The following is a 25,183-nucleotide window of genomic DNA, read 5'->3' on the forward strand; positions in this document are numbered from 1 at the left end:
TGTTGCTGATAGCCAGACACATTCCTTTGTCAATAAAATATTGGGGAGCCCCGGCCCCCTTCCACCACCACAAAGTACGAATATTTTAAAGATACGATAAAACTAAAAACGCAGTATTGTAGAGAATAACCATATCTACCAGAATGCCAAGTCCAAATCAGATCGGATCATAGTTATAGCCAGAATATAGAATTCATTTTCAGTTGCTTCCCCCCGCCTCCTCCAGCAAGAGAACTGTTAATTCTCTTTCTCTCTCGCAAATTCTGCTTCGGTATGTACGCGAGCTCCCTCTGGGGGAGAAGACGTAGAATCTAAATGGTACATGTTAGATGTATAATATACATTGTAGATGTATAATATACATTGTAGACGTAGAATATACATTAAAGATGTAGATAACAGATGTAGCAAAAAAAAATTAAAAATTAAAAAAAATTAAAGTTTGTTAAATTTGATATATATTGGGTATAAGTAGAAGTGTTCCTTCTCGTTTCCTAGGTATATTTACGGTATTTTTTTTTAAGAGAAGATAAATTTCTGATGGTAAATTATCAGACGGTATATTTGATCGATAAGTCCGCGGTCACACTCGTATCAACTAATAAAATAATGTGCTAAAGCCAAATCTAAATTGAATTGTCATCTCCTGTGTTTAGTGTTGTGTTTCTGAGTCGAAAAGACAACAAAATAATTGTAGGCTTGTTCTTATTTAAATTACACCTCACATAAACGCTGTTAAAATTCAACGATTTTGCTGTTGTCTTAATATATTATTAGGCATTAAATAGTCTTTTTTTATGTAAGCATACGTACATACATTACATTTTATTTTGTTTATGTGGCATATGGCAGTACTTAAACAGTTTATTTGTGAAAAGTCCATGTTTGCATACAAATAGATTTAAATAATCAACATTTTTTGTATTTCCTATGTTGTGAAACAAATATAAATTAAAAATTCGGTTTGTAGAATATTTTTTCACTTGAACCTGTGTGAAAAAATGTTTAAATGTGTTAGTGGATGACTAATTGTTAAAAGCGCAACTCAACATGGCTGACTTTACTGTGGTGAGCAAAGAGTAATCGGTCAGTAGTGCTGCCTCTTTTCTTTTCATAAAGCATTTGTGCTCGCTCTCACGGAGGTGTTTTTTTTAGTTTATTTTATTTTTTCTTGAATCAGTAAGGAATTAGCTATAATTTATTAAAAGTCATCAGACGAGTAAATGCCGAGCAACCCTACTTTTTGTCAACAAATAAAAAATAAAACTTTCAAATGATTGCTTAAGTTTTGACGTACATGTATATAGTATCTCATTTCGCAAAATTGTATCATTCTGAAACGGAAAAGAAATACTGAGAAAGAAAAACAAAGACAACTGCAACTTAAGAAAAGCGTGAGATTTCGAGTAAAATACATATGAATATGTATTTATATTTATGCATTAAAAATAAATAATTAAATAAATTCGATGCCCCGCTGGGTGTATATAATCATTTTCAATTCCCTAGAAAAGTGTGTATAATCCATTAAAAACTTATTTGTGAATTTAAAGAGGAATATAAGATAATCCCTAGAACTAAAGTCAAGAACTAACTGTCAAAGATGACGCAACCGCTGCCCATCCGCTTTCAGGAGCATTTACAGGTGAGTTTTAAAAGATTGCACTGCTTGACGTTTCTTACGCCGATAGTGTGCGAGTAGTCTCAGAATTGCATGCAGTTTGTATGTACATATCTCACATTCTTATTATGTGACGTACATACCATACATATGTACATATTTAAGTAGCAATGGATCTTAGCCAATAGACAACCACTTGTTGGTCTTTTATAAACCTAAAATCTATTGTATCTGAAATGTTTCAAATAAATTGGTAATTAAATATGAAAAAAACTAAATTTTCAGTACATATGTATGTATTTATTTCTGTAAGTTAGTGCCAGATTTAATTGTGGGCGTTATTTTTTCTCAGTAGCTTGGAAAAAGTGTGTTAGGTTCATTACAAGTGAAATGTCCACTATGTACTTTCACATGGACATTTCTCTGAAGTCGAACGGGACAGTCATACGCATTGCAAGTGGTAGAAAGGTCGATAATAGACGGATTTTCAAAATTTTTTTACCCTAATGACACACCTTTTGACTAGCCGAATAACTGGTGTTAAAGTCAATTTTGGGCCAAATTTCGTTTTGGAGACTTTTGCAGAAAACCAAGCCATTCACATACAGCTGTGAAAAAAATAATAGCACCACCACCACAAGCAATTTTTAAATAATTGCCAAACTCACATTTTTAGCTTTAAACAAATTTTAAGCACATTTTTAGAAATGGGAGACTAACAAACCTGATAATACAAAAAAAATCATATTTTTTTGTAACGTTTTTAAGATATTTAAGGAACTTTATTGAAATTCATAAAACTAGGCGAAAACGAGAAGGAACGTGTGAGTCGCTTCTGGGGACGCGACTCTACTTATACCCGTACTCAGTCAGTTATATATTTTTGAGCTTATGATTTTTTAGAATTTTAGAAAAAAAAAAATTTTACATTTTACATTTTTTTGCTACATCTGTTATCTACATCTACATCTACAATGTATATTTTACATCTAACATGTAGATTCTAGATGTACCATTCAGATTCTACATCTCCTCCGCTAGGGGCTGCTCGCGCACTGAACGCGGCAGAGTGTGCGAGCGAGAAGGAGAATGAGTTGTGTTGTCGTTTGCCGGAGGGAGAAGGGGAAGCAACTGAAAATGAATTTCTTCATTCTGGCTATAATTATGATCCGATCTGATTCAGATTCGGCAATCTGGTAGATATGGTCATTCTCTACGATACTGCGTTTTTAGTTTTATCGTATCTTTAAAATTGTGCCTGCCACAGATTTTCGTTCTTTGTGGGGGCGGAAGGGGGCGGGGCGAAATTTTGAAATACACTTGTAGCAGTGGGATATCACATGAGTCTGGAAACCAAATTTGGTTGCCCTAGCTCTTATAGTCTCTGAGATCTAGGCGCTCATCGAGACAGACAGACAGACAGACAGACAGACAGACGGACAGACAGACATAGCTATATCGACTCGGCTATTGATGCTGATCAAGAATATATATACTTTATGGGGTCGGAAAATTTTCCTTCTCTGCGTTACACACATCCACTTTTACCACAAATCTAATATACCCCTTAACTCTTTTTTGAGTACGGGTATAAAAAATAGCACCACTTTTCAAAAATGAATTTAAAATTAAAAAAATAAGCAATTTGTAACGAATTTATTAGTTAACCATTTTTAACTATTAATACTAAATCTATATTTAGTACTAATATTTAGTACAGTGTCCTTTAATGTCAATAAAAGCTGTGCAGCGTCTTGGCATGGAATCAACTAAGTCCTGGCATCGTTTTAGGGAAATTTTGGACCAGGACTCTTTAATTTCTTCCCAAAGTGATCGGATAGTGGTTGGCTTGGAAGCAGCAACTGCCTTCTTGACGTAGGACCACAGATTTTCGATGGGATTCAGGTCAGGCGACTGTGCAGGCCACTCCAAAACGTTCACAGAGTTTGCCCTGAACCATTCCTTTGCTTTCTTGTTGGTGTGTTTGGGGTAATTGTCCTGTTGAAAGACCATACGAGCGGCACTTCATATTCTGCAAAGGGAAGCATTACTGTCTCCATGATATTCACGTACACGTGCTGATCCATGATGGGTTTTGTCCAATGTATTGGACCTACTCCATAGTAGGAGAAGCAGGACCATACCATTACACTACACCCTCCATGCTCAATAGTTTTTGTGGTATACTGGGGTTTGTATTCAGTATTCTTTGGACGTCTAACGTATGATCGAGATCCCTTTCCACCAAACATAACCACTTTGGACTCATCTGACCATAAAAGGCTTGAAGGGATCCCTCTTGCTCTGACGAATCAGTCTTTTGACATGAAGAGGGGTCATAGATCGTTTTCGCCCACGTGTTTCAGTCTTTTCTTCATAGTTTAAGAGGTTTTTAATCATTTTATTGGAGCATCCTACCAATCGACCAACTTCTCTGTAAGTTTTTCCATCCAATATCAATTTTTTGATAAGATCGCGCTTCTCCGCAGTGCAGTGCTTTCCACGTCCTATTGTAATTATTACTTTTAACTTTTATGATAGAAACAATGAGTTCTTAGTCAAAACTAATGAGCAGGTGCATTCTGCAAAGGCGATTCCGCAAAATACAGGGGGATTCATTAAAAAAATGGCTAAGGGAGAGTCTCTCGACCTATCGAGACAAATATTGTTCTTCTGCTGAGTAGGTTGCGACGCAGCAAGATGCTTCTCCAGTCATAAGCTTGCTACACCGACCTGACGCTACCTATCCTAAAAGAGTCTTTTGCAGTAGTGGTGCCCCTTCACCCAGTTTGATTGGGCCTGTGCACAACAGATCGACAAACGAATCTGCTCCAAGCAACATATCTACCTTTTGACGTCGATGGAACGTTAGATTTGCCAACCCAGCATTCGCAGAAATTTTCCACTGCTTAATTCTATTAGGCTGCTGATTGGTAATGCTGCTGAGAACCCAGAAATCGGCTACGAAGCTCATCATAGTTAAGCTGCTCCTCATATTTTGTTTTCGTATATGGGTCCATCTTAGATAGCACTAGATGTATTATCATGGCGTTAGCAACCTCTCGCTCGTCTCCTAACGATGAAAGCGACTCTTGATCGCAAAGAACACGCTGAAGGCAAATAACTGGGCAAGTGTCTCAAAGAATATTAAACACATGTCATACACCTTCTTCACCAAACATTCTAAAGCCTTTGGATAGTTTGCATATGACATTTGGAACGCCTTCACGGTTCCCAAGGCTTCATCGGACAGGAATGAAATGAGATAGTTGAACTTCTCTACATTGGACAACGAAGGGTCCAAATCTACCAAACGTTCAAACAAACTAATAAACTGTTGTTTTGGCAATATAAGAGTTCCATATATATATAAACGACATTGGATTTGAAATGGACATTGGATCGTCAAATGCCATCTTCAATCGATTTATCAGGGGTGCCACAGAAATCACTTCCGCTGGAATTTCACCTCAATTCCATTTCGCGGTTCCGCACACCGATTTTTCAGCGGAATCGAAATCGCGCACAATTTATCCAGCGATTTCATTAAATAATTCCATAAACACACACTTAAAACTATTCAAATCATACTTTGTTCAATTGGTGATTAACTCTCATTCAAATAATTTAACATTATACATGTTAAGTTAATAAAAAAAGCATTTTAGTAAATCACTATCCAATCCGCTGACTGAATTTTCACTTACCGATTCCGTGCTCAATCCGTTGGAGTCCGAGGTATAGTTAATACAGTAATGCCACCTTTTTTAAGCCGAATTCGGAGCTATATATTTAATAATAATTATATTGAAAGCATTCTGTTTTTCTTCAATTAATCATTACAAAAAAATAGCTCATTGTAGTAAAACTTCCTTTCCGTCAAACGTGTGCATACTTTTTGTGCAAATTGTAAAAACATTTGTAGTTCTACCAGGTTGCATCGCTTCAAAATGCCAAAATAGAACTAACAAACCATTTCCTACACATTATTGCCATTGCATTTATGTCAAAAACCCCTGTTCGGCTAAGTGCAGGCCCATGGCAGCACAAATAGAAGCATAGCGATCATTATACCAAAAACTGGTAGTTGTAATGAATTAAATTAGCAGTAGTTTGAGAAGACAATCACAAAAACCACATACGTATCGTCTGAACGTGAAAACGAGTCCGATGCGCATCTGAGAAGCCTGCGCTGCAAGGTTTGTATTCTAATATGTTGCCTCCGTAGTTCTTCGATGGCCAACAGTCTCGGTAAAAGCATTTACTTTAAGTTTACCTTAAAATTCAAATGTGTGTTTTTTTTTAGCAGCTGATTGCTGTCATGCACGGAGAGTTGCCAGACAATTGCTAGAGTTGCCGAGTACATTGTTTTCTTTTAGCATTAGCTTGCCGCGGCAAGGGTCAAGGTTTTTTCGAAGCAAATGTCACGAAACGCAAAATAATGCAACCCAAGCTACGAAATAAGCGGGGTAAACTATGGCGGTGGCGCCTTCTAATACTCTGAAACACAAGTAACACTACTCGACAAAATAAAACTTTTTTTTACGCTTCGAACCAAACCGACTTTTTCTTATAGGGACTATAAGAGATAGAGCAACCAAATTTTGTCTCCAGACTCATGTGATATCACACTGCTGCAAGTGTATTTCAAATTTCCCCCGCCCCCTTCGGCCCCCAAAAAGGACGAGAATCTGTGGAAGTCACAATTTTTAAGATACAGGAAAACGCAGTATCGTAGAAAATTTCCAGATTGCCGAGTCTGGATCAGATCGGATCATCATTATAGCCAGACTGAAGAAATTAATTTTCAGTTACTAATCCCATCGCCTCTAGTGCTGCAGCCGCTCGCTACCTATTCTCACTACCTCTACCGACTCTGCGAACTCTGGCGAAGAAGATGTAGAATCTTCATTTTAGATGACAGATGTAGGAAACAAAAATAAAATATAAAATACTAGCAGACCCGAGCGCTTCGCTGCTTACTAAACATATTTAATATTAAAAATTCATCGAAATTAAACAATGATAACACTACTCAACAAAATTGAACTTTTTCTTTCCGCTGTGGACCAAAATGACTTTTTCTTATAGATTTCGGGATCTGAATTTGAAAGCTTAATATCTTCCAGGCGTTAAGCTGCAGATACAAAGTGTCTGGGTCGGATTTATAGCTGTATTTGTCAGCTTTTCAGAACTGCAAAGTTCTATGCAACCAGATATAAGATACTTAAGTTATGTGAAAAATAGAAGCACTACCTCTGAATAAAACCACGAAAAAATACCAGATTTTAAATATTCTTTAAACAAAATTAAACCATAAAAAAAACCATAAAAAAATGTAAACCCCGAAATCTATAAGAAAAAGTCATTTTGGTCCACAGCCTAAATGTCGTGTTGACTAGTGTAATCAAAAGCAACAAATATATTTACACAAATTGTAATTTTTTCCGAAAATAATTTTTGTACAAAAAGGTATAAAAACAAAATCTATCATAAAATGAATAGAACAAAATGAAATAAAATAGGCGTTCAAAAACACATTTTTAGACCAAATTGTATATCATTTTTTGATTAATTTTTAAATATTGAGAAACCTATTAATAGAAAAGTAAAAACTCTTGTACAGAAAAAATGCCACATACTCTGGCTATCATTTAAAAAAAACCGAATGCAATTTAATGTACCCGTTGCGGAGAAATTAAATGAAAATAGGTGTTCAAACACACACTTTTGGAGCAAATTTAAGATTTTTATACCCGTACTCAAAAAAGAGTTAAGGGGGTTAATTAGTTTGTGGTAAAAGTGGATGTGTCTAACGCAGAGAAAGAAACGTTTCCGACCCCATAAAGTATATATATTCTTGATCAGCATCAATAGCCGAGTCGATAGAGCCATGTCTGTCTCTCCGTCCGTCCGTCTTATTTGTCGGCTAGATCTCAGATACTATAAGAGCTAGGGCAACCAAATTTGGTTTCCAGACTCATGTGATATCATACTGCTACAAGTGTATTTAAAAATTTCGCCCCGCCCCCTTTCGCCGCCACAAAGAACGAAAATCTGTGGCAGGCACATTTTTAAAGATACAATAAAACTAAAAACTCAGTATCGTAGAGAACGACCATATCTACCAGACTGCCGAATCTGAATAAGATCGTATCATAATTATAGCCAGAATGAAGAAATGAATTTTCAGTTGCTTACCCCGCCTCCTCCAGGCAGAGACAGCGGGTTTCATTCTCTTTCTCGCTCGCACACTCTGCCTCGCTATGTACCCGAGCGCCATCTAGCGGAGGAGATGTATAATCTACATGTTAGATGTAGAATATACATTGGAGATGTAGATAACAGATGTAGTAAAAGATGTAAATTCTAAAATTATAAAAAATTTAAGCTCAAAAATTTATGTAGGAAAGTCATAAGCAAGAATATCCCTAATATTAATAATCGAGTAGATGAATATCGAGTTGATCAAGCAAAGAAGAGGAATCGAATAATCGAGAGAGTAGAGTTCTGGTTACGAGAGAAAGAGGTTGTGTGGTATTTAACTTAAGTTTTCACAATTTCTCAATTCTGTTCTCAATTTTTATCCGAGCTGAGCACACACAACCTCTTTCTCTCGTAACCAGAACTCTACTCTCTCGATTACTCGATTCCTCTTCTTTGCTTGATCAACTCGATATTCATCTACTCGATTATTAATATTAGGGATATTCTTGCTTATGAATTTCCTACATGTATATACTGACTGAGTACGGGTATAGGTAAAGTCGCGTCTCCAGGATCGACTCACACGTTCCTTCTCGTTTTATTTATAGTTCATTACGTGTCTTTGCTCACTGAGGTTTGGATTGTATCTAAACAATATTTAATCATTTTTTGTCTAGCCTATACAAAGATATCTTTTTTGATCGCTAATGAACAACGATAAAATGTCCGAAAAATGAAATTTCTAGAGATCTTGTGTGCCCTACGAATATTTAGGCTTAAATTTTCTGTATCACCCCCATAAACTCTTTTTATATGATTTTAGTTCGTTTGGTATTTCGCTTTCTGAAATGCAAATGAGTTCTCTTCATCAGATCTTTCAAAACATACTCAGCCGGGTCTGGTGCATGCGAAGATGCACCACTAGCTGAAAGCTCAGAACTGATGCAAGCGATGACGTAAATAAACATAGATAAGCAGAGCGCAAGCTTTAGCGGGATAGAGCTTGTGCTCGATTACATTTTCATGTAATTAAAATTATGCAATTATATGGCGTTTTTCTACGAACAGAGAGGTTTTAGAGATCAAATTAAATTATATTTTTCACAAAAAATATTTTCTACAGTTTTGCACTACATTCTGGATTATGAGATTAAAAGTGATAATTGCTGTAAATGCTTAAGTTAAGATATAAAAATCACTGTATTTCTGAGTAATACAATCTTTTTCGCATAGCTCACAAACGTTGGGATCAATGCAAACTCGTTCTCATTCAGCACGCTCACGATGGAGTCGGACAAGTTTATCTGTGTGCGCGAGAAAGTTAATGATACTGCCCAGGTAGTCATCATTGATATGAATGATTCGACCAATCCCACGCGACGTCCCATTTCAGCTGACTCGGCAATAATGAATCCTGCAAGCAAAGTCATTGCTCTCAAGGGTAAGAACAAAATGTATAGCTTTAAAATTCCTAATGCAATGATACATTTTTCCATATCCTTCGTAGCACAAAAGACGTTGCAAATATTTAACATTGAGATGAAATCCAAAATGAAGGCGCACACGATGAATGAAGATGTTGTGTTCTGGAAATGGATATCTTTGAACACTCTAGCATTGGTGACGGAGACGAGCGTCTTTCATTGGTCTATGGAAGGCGACTCGATGCCACAAAAAATGTTTGATAGACATTCCTCCCTCAATGGCTGTCAGATAATCAATTATCGCTGCAATGCTACACAGCAATGGCTGCTTCTGGTAGGCATATCGGCCCTTCCCAGCCGTGTTGCCGGCGCCATGCAGCTGTATTCCGTTGAGCGTAAGGTATCGCAGGCCATCGAAGGCCATGCAGCCAGTTTCGCGACTTTTAAAATAGACGGAAACAAGGAACCGACGACACTTTTTTGCTTTGCAGTGCGTACCGCCACAGGCGGCAAACTTCACATAATTGAAGTCGGTACGCCGCCTAATGGTAACCAGGCTTTTCCAAAAAAGGCTGTCGACGTATTCTTCCCACCGGAAGCCCAGAATGACTTTCCTGTGGCCATGCAGGTCTCCGCGAAGTACGATACCATCTATTTGATAACCAAATATGGATATATTCATCTGTACGACATGGAGACGGCCACGTGCATATACATGAATCGCATATCTGCTGATACAATTTTTGTGACCGCTCCGCACGAGGTCAGCGGTGGAATTATTGGCGTCAACCGCAAGGGTCAGGTGCTATCTGTAACTGTTGACGAAGAGCAGATCATTCCTTATATAAACACTGTTTTGCAAAACCCTGACTTGGCCCTGCGAATGGCTGTACGAAACAATTTAGCTGGAGCCGAGGATCTTTTTGTCCGCAAGTTCAACAAGCTGTTTACTGCTGGTCAATTCGCCGAAGCTGCAAAAGTTGCTGCCCTGGCTCCCAAAGCCATTCTTCGCACGCCTCAGACCATTCAGCGATTTCAACAAGTACAAACACCAGCAGGATCGACGACTCCACCTCTACTGCAGTATTTTGGTATTCTACTCGACCAGGGCAAGTTAAACAAGTTTGAGTCCCTGGAGCTGTGTCGTCCAGTTTTGTTGCAAGGCAAGAAGCAACTTTGCGAAAAATGGCTGAAGGAGGAAAAACTTGAGTGCAGCGAAGAACTAGGCGATCTCGTCAAGGCCTCAGACCTCACTCTAGCGCTCTCCATTTACTTGCGTGCCAATGTTCCCAATAAAGTGATTCAGTGCTTTGCTGAAACGGGACAGTTTCAAAAGATTGTGCTTTATGCCAAGAAGGTTAACTATACACCAGACTATATTTTTCTGCTGCGTTCGGTGATGCGTAGCAATCCCGAGCAAGGTGCTGGTTTCGCATCTATGCTTGTAGCAGAGGAAGAGCCCCTGGCGGATATTAACCAGACTGTAGATATCTTCATGGAACACTCTATGGTACAACAGTGCACGGCTTTTTTGTTAGATGCCCTAAAGCACAATCGTCCGGCCGAGGGATCGCTGCAGACGCGATTGCTTGAAATGAATCTCATGTCTGCCCCACAGGTGGCTGACGCTATACTTGGTAATGCAATGTTCACCCACTACGATCGGGCACACATCGCCCAACTGTGTGAAAAGGCAGGTCTGTTGCAGCGTGCCCTTGAGCACTACACGGATCTCTACGATATAAAGCGGGCTGTCGTCCACACACATATGCTGAATGCTGAGTGGCTGGTTAGCTTTTTTGGCACTTTATCGGTGGAGGACTCTCTGGAATGTCTGAAGGCTATGTTAACAGCAAATCTACGGCAGAATTTACAAATCTGTGTACAAATTGCCACAAAGTACCACGAGCAGTTGACAACCAAGGCGCTAATTGACCTATTTGAGAGCTTTAAGAGCTACGACGGGCTATTCTATTTTCTAAGCAGCATTGTGAATTTTTCACAAGATCCAGAGGTTCACTTTAAATACATTCAGGCCGCCTGTAAGACAAACCAGATAAAAGAAGTGGAACGAATTTGTCGTGAATCTAACTGCTATAACCCTGAGCGTGTAAAGAATTTCTTGAAGGAAGCTAAACTGACTGATCAACTGCCGCTGATTATTGTTTGTGATCGGTTTGACTTTGTCCACGATCTGGTGCTGTACCTATACCGCAACAATCTTCAAAAGTATATAGAGATCTACGTGCAAAAGGTAAACCCTTCCCGCTTGCCAGTTGTAGTGGGTGGTTTGCTAGACGTCGACTGCAGTGAGGATATCATCAAAAATCTCATATTAGTGGTCAAGGGTCAGTTCTCTACGGACGAGCTGGTGGAGGAGGTTGAAAAGCGTAATCGGCTAAAACTGTTACTTCCCTGGCTTGAGTCTCGGGTCCACGAAGGCTGCGTTGAGCCCGCCACACACAATGCCTTGGCTAAGATTTACATTGATTCCAATAACAACCCAGAAAGATTCCTCAAAGAGAATCAGTACTACGACAGTCGCGTGGTCGGTCGCTACTGTGAAAAGCGGGACCCTCATCTGGCCTGTGTTGCTTACGAGCGGGGCCAGTGCGATCGCGAATTGATCGCTGTCTGCAATGAAAACTCACTATTTAAAAGTGAAGCTCGTTATCTGGTGGCTCGACGTGATGCCGAACTCTGGGCGGAGGTCCTGTCCGAGGCTAATCCGTACAAGCGCCAGCTGATTGATCAAGTCGTTCAGACAGCACTTTCCGAAACACAGGATCCCGACGACATTTCGGTGACAGTAAAGGCATTCATGACTGCTGACTTACCCAATGAGCTGATTGAATTGCTGGAAAAGATCATATTGGACTCTTCAGTGTTCAGCGATCATCGCAATCTACAAAACCTGCTCATACTTACTGCCATCAAAGCTGATCGTACTCGCGTTATGGATTATATCAACCGACTGGACAATTACGATGCACCGGATATAGCCAACATTGCGATAAGTAATCAATTGTATGAGGAGGCATTTGCCATCTTCAAGAAATTCGATGTTAATACGTCAGCCATTCAGGTGTTAATTGATCAGGTCAACAATTTGGAGAGGGCCAACGAGTTCGCCGAGCGCTGTAACGAGTCAGCCGTTTGGTCACAATTGGCCAAAGCCCAACTACAGCAGGGTTTGGTCAAAGAGGCTATTGATTCATATATAAAGGCCGATGATCCGAGTGCTTACGTGGACGTGGTTGACGTGGCTAGTAAGGTGGAATCGTGGGACGATCTTGTTCGCTATCTTCAAATGGCACGTAAAAAAGCGCGTGAGTCTTATATTGAAAGTGAATTAATTTACGCTTTCGCCCGCACTGCTCGTTTGGCCGATCTTGAAGAGTTTATATCGGGTCCCAACCACGCAGATATACAGAAAATTGGCGATCGCTGTTTCAGTGATGGAATGTACGACGCCGCAAAGCTTCTATATAATAATGTCAGCAACTTTGCACGTTTGGCTATTACACTGGTATATCTCAAGGAGTTTCAGGGTGCTGTTGACTCAGCGCGAAAGGCTAACTCGACGCGCACATGGAAGGAAGTTTGTTTTGCTTGCGTAGATGCTGAGGAATTCCGGCTAGCGCAGATGTGTGGTCTACATATTGTTGTTCATGCCGATGAGCTGGAGGATTTGATTAATTATTACCAGAACCGCGGATATTTCGATGAGCTTATAGCACTACTCGAGTCTGCTCTGGGCTTAGAGCGTGCACATATGGGAATGTTTACCGAGTTGGCCATACTCTACTCAAAATTTAAACCATCAAAAATGCGAGAACACTTAGAGCTATTTTGGTCCCGCGTCAACATCCCAAAAGTACTGCGAGCTGCCGAGTCGGCTCATCTCTGGTCGGAGCTAGTGTTCCTTTACGATAAATACGAGGAATATGACAACGCTGTGCTTGCCATGATTGCTCACCCGACTGAGGCGTGGCGCGAGGGACACTTTAAAGACATCGTAACAAAGGTGGCAAATATTGAGTTATACTACAAGGCCATCGAATTTTATTTAGACTTTAAGCCGTTGCTGCTTAACGATATGCTTTTAGTGCTGGCTCCTCGAATGGATCATACTCGAGCTGTTAGCTACTTTTCCAAGACCGGATACTTGCCTTTGGTCAAGCCTTATTTGCGCTCTGTACAATCCCTTAATAACAAAGCTATCAATGAAGCTCTTAATGGTCTCTTAATCGACGAGGAGGATTATCAAGGTCTACGCAACTCGATCGACGGTTTTGATAACTTTGACAACATTGCGCTGGCTCAGAAGCTTGAGAAGCATGAGCTCACAGAATTTCGTAGAATAGCTGCATACTTATATAAGGGTGAGTCGTGAAAATAAATATGAATAACAGCGATTCATTTTTACCTCGATTTTTCGCTTTCCAGGAAATAACCGTTGGAAACAAAGCGTTGAGCTTTGCAAAAAGGATAAACTATACAAGGATGCTATGGAGTATGCTGCTGAGTCAGGAAAGCAAGAGATTGCTGAAGAGTTGTTGGGATGGTTCCTAGAGCGGAATGCCCACGATTGCTTTGCGGCATGTCTTTATCAGGTGGGAAAAACCACATTACCGTCCATAAAACGCCTTTTGCGTCATCTAAACACACATATCCTATATGTAGGCTGCCTTTTATATTCTCAGACTAATAGTGAAAGAAAATAAACCTAAACATACAGGGGTGCCACAGAAATCACTTCCGCTGAAAAATCACCTCAATTCCATTCCGCCGTGCCACCCACCAATTTTTCAGCGGAATCAAAATCGCTATACTCACAAATATCTATTCGCCAAATACGATATGATTAAATACACCCATAAAACACACCTAAAACGATTCGATTCTTACTTTCCCATAAAGGTGGTTAACCCTCATCCAAATAATTAAACATTATACATGTTAAGTTAATAAAATAAGCATTTTAGTAAATCACTATTCAATCCGCTAACTGCATTTGCACTTAACGATTCCGTTAAGACCGAGGTGGCCACCTAGGGCGATTCGGACTTTCGAAGTTAACACAGTAATGCCACCCTTTTTAAGCCGAATTCGGAGAAATTTATTTAATATTAATTATATTGAAAGCATTCTGTTTTTCTTTAATTAAGCATTTCAAAAAATAGCTCATTGTAGTAAAACTTCCTTTCCGTCAAACGTGTGCATACTTTTTGTGCAAATTGTAAAAACATTTGTAGTTCTACCAGGTTGCATCGCTTCAAAATGCCAAAACAGAACTAACAAACCATTTCCTACACATTATTGCCATTGCATTTATGTCAAAAACCCCTGTTCGGCTAAGTGCAGGCCCATGGCAGCACAAATAGAAGCATAGCGATCATTATACCAAAAACTGGTAGTTGTAATGAATTAAATTAGCAGTAGTTTGAGAAGACAATCACAAAAACCACATACGTATCGTCTGAACGTGAAAACGAGTCCGATGCGCATCTGAGAAGCCTGCGCTGCAAGGTTTGTATTCTAATACGTTGCCTCCGTAGTTCTTCGATGCCCAACAGTCTCGGTAAAAGCATTTACTTTAAGTTTACCTTAAAATTCAAATGTGTGTTTTTTTTAGCAGCTAATTGCTGCCATGCATGGAGAGTTGCCAGACAACTGCTAGAGTTGCCGAGTACATTGTTTTGTTTGACTCGATATGGGATGTTTTTTTGCTTTGAAATTATAAAAGTATAGCTTTGAAAAATCAATTATTTGATATTGTTCGGTCTTCCAGCCGAGCAATATTTAGTATGTTTAGTCAGTGGTGCAGCTTTAAAGTAATTCCTGTTATTTGTTCGTTATTTGCACTGCCCACTGTACCTAATTGTAATCGACATGTATCTACACCCGCCCCCTCACTGTAATAGCCGTTTCAACCGTTCATTCGTCTCTTCGTCTCGCACCTTTCTCCTTTCTATCATTCTCGCTCTGTCGCTCTTTCGTTCTATCGATAATTTTAGCTCTCTCGAAAACTCTCGAACACTCTCTCGCTCTCTATTTCGTAGCATCGCGTAGGGCACGGGCAATTCGGTCCGTCTTCCCTAACATGCCTTCGCTATGGTCATGATCTGGTCTAGCACTTGCATGCCTTTGCAATCTCTCGCAATTTTCTTTCGTCCCGTATATAAACACGAATCGCGGTTTATATATGCATCTAGCTTTCTTCTTTCTTTCGCCTTCGCTATCGCTCTGTTGAGCTATCTTTCTCTCGATTGTATTAGGGCACGGGCAATTCGGTCCGCCTTCCCTTAGCAGTAGTCTGGACGTAGCACTCGTACCTGACACATCGTCGCCTAATCGACCTAATCGACAATGAATAAACATATTTGTATAATAATCTGTTCGTTAGGTTTTATTGTAAAACCAGGTGATACATTTGGTATCCTCTTCTAAACAGATATCATAAAAGAAAAAAATAAAAACCAATTTGATATGATAAAATCAATAAAACTGCAAAATTAACCCTATTCGAATTGAATCTTGAAAGGTGTCAACCCTTAGCCTTAGTTTGAATTTTGTTTGTGACAATGCTAAGAAAAATTAAATCGCTCGGAATTCTGGGGCACGGCGGAAATTTTGTGGCACCCATGATAAAATGGTTATTGATATTAACAATATTCTTCAGGAAAATGAAAAAGCCATTTTAAATGATATTAACTTATTTTCGCAGTACTTTTGGCACTCAGAAGAAAGTACATATCTCTAAGATAAGACTTCATTAGCTGGCAACTTTCGGCGCCGGAAAACGTTGCCCTTATTTTTTTTTTTTTTATAGCTGTGAACAAAAAGATCATATTAGATGTAAAGGTCATATCTGCAAGGCGATGGCACATTAATTCAATGTTTTGGGTGCTCAAAAAATCTATTGAGTGGGTCGATTTTTGAGGGCTCGGATTGTCATAATAAAATGCAGACTTATTTAAAGGTTTGTTCCTAAATTCTCCAAAACTTTTCAAGTTGTTGCTAACCAGTTTCCGAAAAAACAGGCGACATTTCGATTTTGTAATGTTCCTTGTGACAACTTTTGTTACATTTGACTCGCCTCAAGACACTATTCAGATTATTGCTGTTTTTTTTTATTCATATATGTACACTACTGGTCAAAATAATAAGTACACGCTCATGAGCTTTCTTTCACGTCTCGTAAAACTTTTTTAAAAAACAGAAAGAAAAAATTCACTTAACTTTAAGATTACTAACCTACAGTAGAATAAAAACGAGAAGGAACGTGTGAGTCGTTTCTGGGGACACGACTCTACTTATACCCGTACTCAGTCAGTATATACAGCTTATGATTTTGTAGAATTTTGGAAAAAAAAAAACATTTTACATTTTACATTTTTTTGCTACATCTGCTATCTACATCTACATATACAATGTCTATTCTACATCTAACATGTAGATTCTACGTGTTCCATTTAGATTCTACATCTCCTCCGCTAGGGGTTGCTCGCGCACTGAACGCGGCAGAGTGTGCGAGCGAGAAAGAGAATCAGTAGCGTCAGCAGCGCTGGAGAAGGAGAGGGAACCAACAGAAAATTCATTTCTTCATTCTGGCTATAATTATGATCCGATCTGATTCAGATTCGGCAATCTGGTAGATATGGGCAATTTCGACGATACTGCGCTTTCAGTTTTATCGTATCTTTAAAATTGTGGCTGCCACAGATTTTCGTCCTTTGTGGGGGCGGAAGGGGGCGGGGCGAAATTTTGAAATACACTTGTAGCAGTGTGATATCACATGAGTCTGGAAAACAAATTTGGTTGCCCTAGCTCTTATAGTCTCTGAGATCCAGGCGTCAAACAAGACGGACAGACGGACAGACGGTCAGACGGACAGACGGACAGACAGACATGGCTCTATCGACTCGGCTATTGATGCTGATCAAGAATATATATACTTTATGGGGTCGGAAACGTTTCCTTCTCTGCGTTACACACATCCACTTTTACCACAAATCTAATATACCCCTTAACTCTTTTTTGAGTACGGGTATAAAAAATGTAACATACGCAATTTTCGCTTCAAATGAAGGGTTTCTGATCAATTTTATCTAAAACGAGAAGGAACGTGTGAGTCGCTTCTAGCGACGCGACTCTACTTATACCCGTACTCAGTCAGCATATACATTTTTGAGCTTATGATTTTTTAGAATTTTAGAATTAAAAAAAAAATTTTACATTTTAAATTTTTTTGCTAAATCTGCTATCTACATCTACATCTACAATGTATATTTTACATCTAACATGTAGATTATAGATGTACCATTCATATTCTACATCTCCTCCGCTAGGGGTTGCTCGCGCACTGAACGCGGCAGAGTGTGCGAGCGAGAAGGAAAATGAGTTGCGTTGTTTTGAGCAGGAGGGGGCAGGGGAGCCAACTGAAAATTAATTTCTTCATTCTGGCTATTATTATGATCCGATCTGATTCAGATTCGGCAGTCTGGTAGATATGGTCATTCTCTACGATAATGCGTATCTTCAAAAAATCGTATCTTTAAAAATGTGCCTGCCACAGATTTTCGTCCTTTGTGTGGGCGGAAGGGGGCGGGGCGAAATTTTGAAATACACTTTGTAGCAGTGTGATATCACATGAGTCTGGAAATTAAATTTGGTTGCTCTAGCTTTTATAGTCTCTGAGATCCAGGCGCTCATCAAGACTGACGGACGGACAGACGGACATCGCTATATCGACTCGGCTATTGATGCTGATCAAGAATATATATACTTTATGGGGTCGGAAACGTTTCCTTCTCTGCGTTGTACACATCCACTTTTACCACAAATCTAATATACCCCTTAACTCTTTTTTGAGTATGGGTATAAAAACATAAACAAGGGGCGGTCAAAATAATAAGTACAGCAATTCCACAAAGTTAAAAACTCAAAGAATATCAAAATTTTTTCACTTTTTTCTTATTTTTAGTAATCCTACGATATTATCTGAAATAACCACCCTTATTTTCTTTAGCTTTGGCAATTATTTTTGGCATACCAGCAATAATTTTGCGCCAAGTCTCTACTGGAATCTCATACCAAGTTTTTGGGACAAATTCTCACAATTCTTCGGAGTTTCGAAAAATATTTGTGCCAACGCGACGTTTTAAGTCTCCCCATAGGTTGTATATTGGGTTTTAGTTCGAAGATTGACTTGGCTAATTCAAAAAGTTTACCTTGCCCTCCGTAAACCAAGCCTTGACCAGCCTTGCGGTGTGTTTTTAGTCGTTCTGTTGAAAGACCCACCTCAAGGACATGTTTTCCTTAGCATATGGTTGCATAATGTCAGTCAATATGTTTTTATACCTGAATTTGGTCATAGGATCATTTTTACGATGTATTGGTTCAACGCCATGCAAAAAAAAACAGCCCGAGACCATAAGGCAAGGTGGTTAAACATTTTTTTGTACTGGACGTCGAATTATTTGCCTTTGGGGCGTCGCACACATCTCCTGTAGTCATTACCAAAAATATTTGGTTTTGTTTAGTCGCTCTAAAATATATTATTTCATTTTTCAGACCCATCTGGCTCAGAGCATGCAAAATTTGTTTCGCCAAATGTTTGCCTCATCTCCAAATTTTTTTCTCGGAGTAAGGAACCTTTTCGGGCTATACGTTCTGATAAGTCTGAATATTGACGCCTACGAGGAACGGTCTGAGATGATATTTCATTGCCAATTTGAGCGGAAATGGCTTTGAAGGACATGAACGCATAATTTTTTGCAAGACTGGCGATGCGGATGTCCCTTGCTTCTGAAGATTTCTTCTTCCTTCTTCGATTTTCAGTGGGAAATCTTAAATTTAAGGCATTCTGATCCAAATAGACCGAGCGTCAAAGACTTTTCGCAGCACTCTCATGTACTTTAATATGCAAGATGTCAATAAAAACCAACAATCCTTTGACCAAATCCCAATTTAATCCTTACAAATTCATAAATACCTCCAGTGTACTTATTATTTTGACCACATTAAATATGCACAGCCAGCACAAATTTAAGCTCAGAATTAAATTAAGGGTGCTCACAACTTTCATTTTTGATTTAAATATTTGGCAAAACTGTAATCTTTAAGAATATAAACAATTGGCAGTCAAAAACATTCGAGATATTTCATAAAAACTCAGCACGATGCCGCTGTACTTATTATTTTGACCAGTAGTGTATGTCAGATATATACACAAATACTAGGCCGAAAGCCTCCCTGCTAAGTCGCTTCGCTCGTACGCCAACCCCAAGTCTTCTATCTCATTTTATATATCTTTATTAAAAAGCTATTTTTCTTTTGTATTATTTAATTCATATTAATAAAAAACATCTCGTATTATTTTCGATTAATCGAGAAGCATTAACATCAACATTTTGAATTTTAAACACAGCCATATCGTTGCCTTTATTCAGTCTTGTAAATGTATTTGATAGATAGAACTCAACTGGAGAGCTCAACATTAATGTGAATTTTTTGCTCACCAGAGGAGAATGTCAATGTCTGCGTTGTTGATTTATATCATGAATGATTGTCTACCATTATCAATATCAGGGCATATTTTGTCGACTAATAAAATTAAAGTGTGTGCATGAGGTAATCCTTGTGTTTTCATTCAACTGAATACATCCTGTTGACTGCTCCGAACGATGTCATTTGGAACCATGAATATAATTTGCGAATGGACTTCAGGAATGTGGAGTGTGAGTTAGTTGCACTTTTCCTGATGCGCAACATATTATACACATACCATTTTACTTATTTTTATTTGTGAGCGCGTAACAATGGAGATATTCTTTGTCCTATGGACACGAATCAACACTTTCTGATGTGCGGAATATTCAATATCTGGCTCGTATGCGGATGCGATATAAAGGAACAAGCGGATTAAATTCTCTATGTACTTGGCGTTGTCGGTCACTTTCTCTGATATTATCAATTATGTAGCGGTGCCCACGTCTCTGTTTCAATTGTTGTTGTTTTCCTTTTGAGATTGATTGCAACTGCAACATGACCTCACGCACATTATTGTTATCTTCTTCGATTCATTCGACTGTTTTTCTCTAATAAGTCGCATGAATGTTGCATTATTTGTTCGACGGTCCAACTGGTGGGCCCCTTGCGTCTTACTGACATTGATAAAAAATTGACCAAATTCACAAAAAACATAAATAACACACAGACAAATATTATATCGAGATTATGTCACAAAACGCACTGAAAACTAAATCAAAGCACTACTTGATTCAAAAACAATAAAATCGCGATAAATAGTAAATGGGTGGTAATATGAAGATCAAAAGACTTATGCGCAGACCAGACCTACGACAAAAATTTCATGAAAATCGTTCAATCCGTTTGTGAGGAGTTCAACCACAAACAGCGTGACACGAGATTTTTATATGTACACTTATGGAAAACAATATTAGGTTTTTGGTCTCCCAGCCGAGAATTATTTAGTAATACAGAGATTATAACCAGTGCAGCAGTAGTAGAGTACATTTATATAATTGTTCGCTGCCCACTGTACTTTCCTCGCATATATATACACGAATCTCGGTCTATATATGCATCTAGCTTTCTTCTTTCTTTCGCGTTCGCTATCGTTCTCTCCATCTGTTTTTCTCTCGCTTGCATTAGGCCATGGGCAATTTTGTCCGTCTGCTCTTAGGGAATCTTGACGTAGCACTCGCACCTTACGCATCATCGCCTAATCAATTCGGCATTAGAAATCAAGGTATTTGGTATTTGGCATTTGGTATCCTATCTTTTTTTTCTATTTTTTTTCTTTCTTTTCTTAACTTTTAATTTCTAATTCATATATTCTCTTATCTCAAATCAAAGTTTTTTTCAAAACTTGTATTAATTGTCTTTAAAAAAAATAGTAAAAACAGTTTCACAGACCCTTTTAATTTGCAACAAAACTAAATATTTCTTTAAATCCGTCAATTTTGGCTGGACACAATAATAGGTGTACGAAGAGAAATGTTTAAATTAAATCGATATTTCACTATTTTAGGTATTGTTTTTTATTAAATTAAGTATCTGGCAGCTAATTTTTTTTTTTTTTTGCTTTGTCGGACATTGACTGCACCATTAAGTGGCCCATGCGACACCAAGCCGAAGCCTGTTACGCGCGGAACCCAGGCAGAAACGCAGCCCTAATAACTGGTATATCCGCCATTATTTTGCAGGACTTTCTCCATTCGTCTTGGCATGGAGGATATTATCTTGCGATAAGTTCCAATTGGAATGTTGTACCATGCTCTTTGAACAATATCCCAAAGTTGATTTTTATTTTGACAAAAAGTCTTTCCGAACTCTCTTTTGAGTTCACCTCAGAGATTCTTGATGGGATTGAGGTCCGGGGATTGACTTGGCCAACCAATCCTTTACTACTCGAGAGGCGTGCTTCGGGTCATTATCCTGCTGGAACTTCCATAAAAGTGGCATATTATCCTCGGCATATGGTAGCATCACCGTCTACAATAGAGATTTCTATACGAATCTGTCCATTATTCCGTCAATACGATGAATCGTATTGAAAAGCAGACCCATACCATTAGGCTACAACCTCCATGTTTCAAAGTTTTATATGTTTGTTTTAATGAACCATGCGATCGTCGGTCGTTGATGATTATTTTCTGATGCTCCTGAGTTTCGCCTATTTTTTTCCGGCTTCAAGGCATTGGTTACGATGTTTTGAGATCGTTTCATTTACCTGGCAATGGACTTATGGACTCTCCTCCGCACTGAAATGACGCCCACGGCCCATCTTATACAATTTTAATGGTTGTTAAGCCCCTATTTAGTTATATTTTCCTAATACCTTAACTTTTGCAACCAAATAATTACCTAATAAACTACAGGTTAAAGTTTTGCTTCATACACCTATTATTGTGTCCCGCCAATATTGGCGGATTTAAGGAACTTTTTAATTTTGTTGCAATTTAAAGGGTCTGTGAAACTGTTTTACTTTATTTTAAAGACAATTAATATAAGTTTTGAAAATACTTTGATTTGTGGAGATTAGAGAACATCTGAATTAGAAATTAAAAGTTAAAAAAGAAAAAAAAAAAGAAAAGCACACCTATTATTTTGTCCATAAGTGTATATATATAGATAAAGATACATATATAACCTATTCCGATGTCAAAAACGTGACTTAAAAAACAGTGTCTGTATTTGATGTCCATTTTTTCGCATTAATTGACAAGAGCTTTGAGCGGTTTGTCAATATTGAATGTATCCTGTTTTTTGTAATGCCCAAAGATGTCTATCTCACGGTATGTCCCATGCTGATATTGAAACACCAATTCAAGGACAGCATTTGTTTTTAGACTTCAACGTTGTGCTTCATGACAATATTTGTGCTTCATCGTTGTTCCCAGTGGCAATGTATGGTGCTCATCGCCTAAGTTGAACTAAGTTGATTAAAGCAGCATTTTTGCCTTGATCATCCACATAAAAAATGGTAGAAAAGCATGACACGGAAATTTTCATGTTTATTTGACCGTAAAAAAGGCCATAGGTGATTTAAAAAAAATGCCATATTTTTAATAGAGGAATGGGATGGGGTCATCCCCATTGTATGTAACCATTGTTTTTCCCATTCACTTTTCCTTCGACTCAAATTTCGTATGGTCCTATTAACCAGACTTCAAGTCAAATCTAATAGTCTGCCAGATAGCTATAATGAGAAATAGCGATAATTTAGTGTTTTCCTATTTTTGAGATGATACCCAACAAACACAACTGATTTAGACCAGACAACTTATACTTTTAAACTATGATTCAAGCCGCTCTTCTCCCGTTCATATATTTAGCTCGCTCACACTGCCTGATTTTCTTATAGGGTATTTATATCTGGTTTCATTTCTTTAACTTAAAGTCTGGTGGGTTTTTCGCGTAGACGAATTTCCTTTCCAAAGCAAATATTTTATGACAGCGCAAGACTACAATTTTTTTTTACCGACTTAGCAGTGATTCTTAAAAAAAAATTAAACCATAAAAAAAAAGTACTAACAAAATTTTAAATCCCGAAATCTATAAGAAAAAGTAATTTTTGTCCATAGCGGAAAGAAAAAGTAAAATTTTGTTGAGTAGTGTAATCATCTGACCCTGACCCAATATATTAGCACAAGCAAATAATATCAGTATATTACATGTATAGCTGCTATAGCAATGAAAACTAAAAAAATTCATTGAGAACGACTTTCCGAACATATATAATTGAACTTAAAACTTTTTTTCTTAAGATATCCCACCCATCTGTTCTAATGTGTCCGTCTATATTTTTTTATATCACAACAAAATGTTGTCAAAACCAGAACACTTTACATGTGTATATAGCTTTAATAGGGGCAAATATCAACAACTATATAAACTACTATACTCTTTCAAGCAAAAAAAACAACGGAAAGAGGATATGCACTTTATTGCATAAAGTTAGCCCTAATGTGTACCGTACCGTATCGTATCAAAATCTCTTTTCAAGCCCCCTGCGCACTCGCTTCGCTCAAGCGCCAACCACCAGCTGTCATCTGTGTAATTTTATTAAAAGTATTAGTTATTAGTACAGCAGTGACATTTTGTATTTTGTATTCTGTACCTCTTCTCCATCTATTTTGCACACAAAATGGCACAATTTTTAAGATACGAGAAACCCGAAAAGAAAGAATTAGAGAGATCTACCAGAATCTACCGTGGATGACCCCTTGCCACGACCACAGTCTCTCTCTCTTTATCGTACAGTAGCGTCCTTTAGCGGAATAAACGAAATATAACGCCCAGATGGTACTTCGTATGTGAACAGAGAGAGGGATATATAACGGAATGTGTAATTTGGAAATAGCTAGAATATTTGTCATTGGGTGGAAAGAAGATATACGGAGTGCAGGAATATATTACAAAAATATTAAATATGTATACATACTGAGTACCGGTTAAGCCGGTATCGGGGCTCATGTTACTATGATTTACCTAATAAAAACACTTACCTTGACAATAATATTTTAAGTGCTATGACTTGTTGCGCCCTGATGTGATTTTGGAACTAGCATGGAAACATAAGATTATGGATTTTGCCATGCCCTACTTAATACAGGTAATAGCCCCATCTAAAACCAACATTTGCATAAATTTACACTTGTTGTCCATTTGACAGGTTTTGCGTGAATACACTAATAAAGTTGATAAATTGGAGTTGAACGAGGCTCAGCGCGAAAAGGAAGATGACACCACTGAACATAAAAATATTATACAAATGGAGCCACAACTTATGATAACCGCTGGGCCGGCTATGGGCATTCCGACTCAATATGCACAGAATTATCCACCTGGCGCTACTACAATTGCTGCTGCGACGACAACAGGGCGCAATATGGGCTACCCTTATTTGTAGGCAACGACCAGAAAGCAAATAGATAAAATAAAAAGTGTAATGTGAACAAGAAATGTATCAGCATCAGAAACATTACCAATACAAAAAGAGTAAAAATTTAATGATTTATTTTGCGCCAAAATACATCAACACCTCCTACACCACAGCTCCAAAACAGTATAAACTATAATCGGACCTCAAAATTTATTGCTTGTTGTTGAGAATCGGAAAAGTTGGATAATACCACAAAAATATTGGTTTGTGTCCTTTATTAATTTCTTTATTAATAAAATATTGAATAGTGTAATTTAATGGAAATCTGTAATGATACCTATTATAAAGAAAGTATGTATTAGTCATCAGAATCAATTTTCAAATATATATACAATGGCGAGCAAAAGTTAGTGCATGTTCAAAAAACTGACTTTCGTCACCCATAAAACATCAATGAAACAAGATAATCAAACAAACTTTTTCATTTTATAATTATCATTTAATTCTTAACAA

General features: G+C 38.1%; 1 protein-coding gene across 3 annotated transcripts; it reads left to right on the top strand.

The window, feature by feature from the left end:
* Positions 1-580: 580 nt before the first annotated feature.
* Positions 581-24,786, top strand: LOC111081133 (clathrin heavy chain). 3 transcript variants are annotated; one of them, XM_022377086.2, is made up of 7 exons: positions 582-799; positions 1,510-1,645; positions 9,062-9,269; positions 9,336-13,637; positions 13,702-13,868; positions 24,314-24,400; positions 24,461-24,786. In XM_022377086.2, the coding sequence occupies exons 2-7, from the start codon at positions 1,604-1,606 to the stop codon at positions 24,695-24,697; spliced, it is 5,043 nt and encodes a 1,680-aa protein (XP_022232778.1). In that variant the 5' UTR covers positions 582-799; positions 1,510-1,603; the 3' UTR covers positions 24,698-24,786. The 3 variants fall into 3 exon arrangements, with proteins under 3 accessions (XP_022232776.1, XP_022232777.1, XP_022232778.1); XM_022377084.2 differs by having other exon boundaries at positions 581-799; positions 9,062-13,637; XM_022377085.2 differs by having other exon boundaries at positions 581-693; positions 9,062-13,637.
* Positions 24,787-25,183: the final 397 nt, after the last annotated feature.

This window comes from Drosophila obscura, unplaced genomic scaffold, assembly GCF_018151105.1.
Source record: "Drosophila obscura isolate BZ-5 IFL unplaced genomic scaffold, ASM1815110v1 contig_58, whole genome shotgun sequence".
Taxonomy (NCBI): domain Eukaryota; kingdom Metazoa; phylum Arthropoda; class Insecta; order Diptera; family Drosophilidae; genus Drosophila; species Drosophila obscura.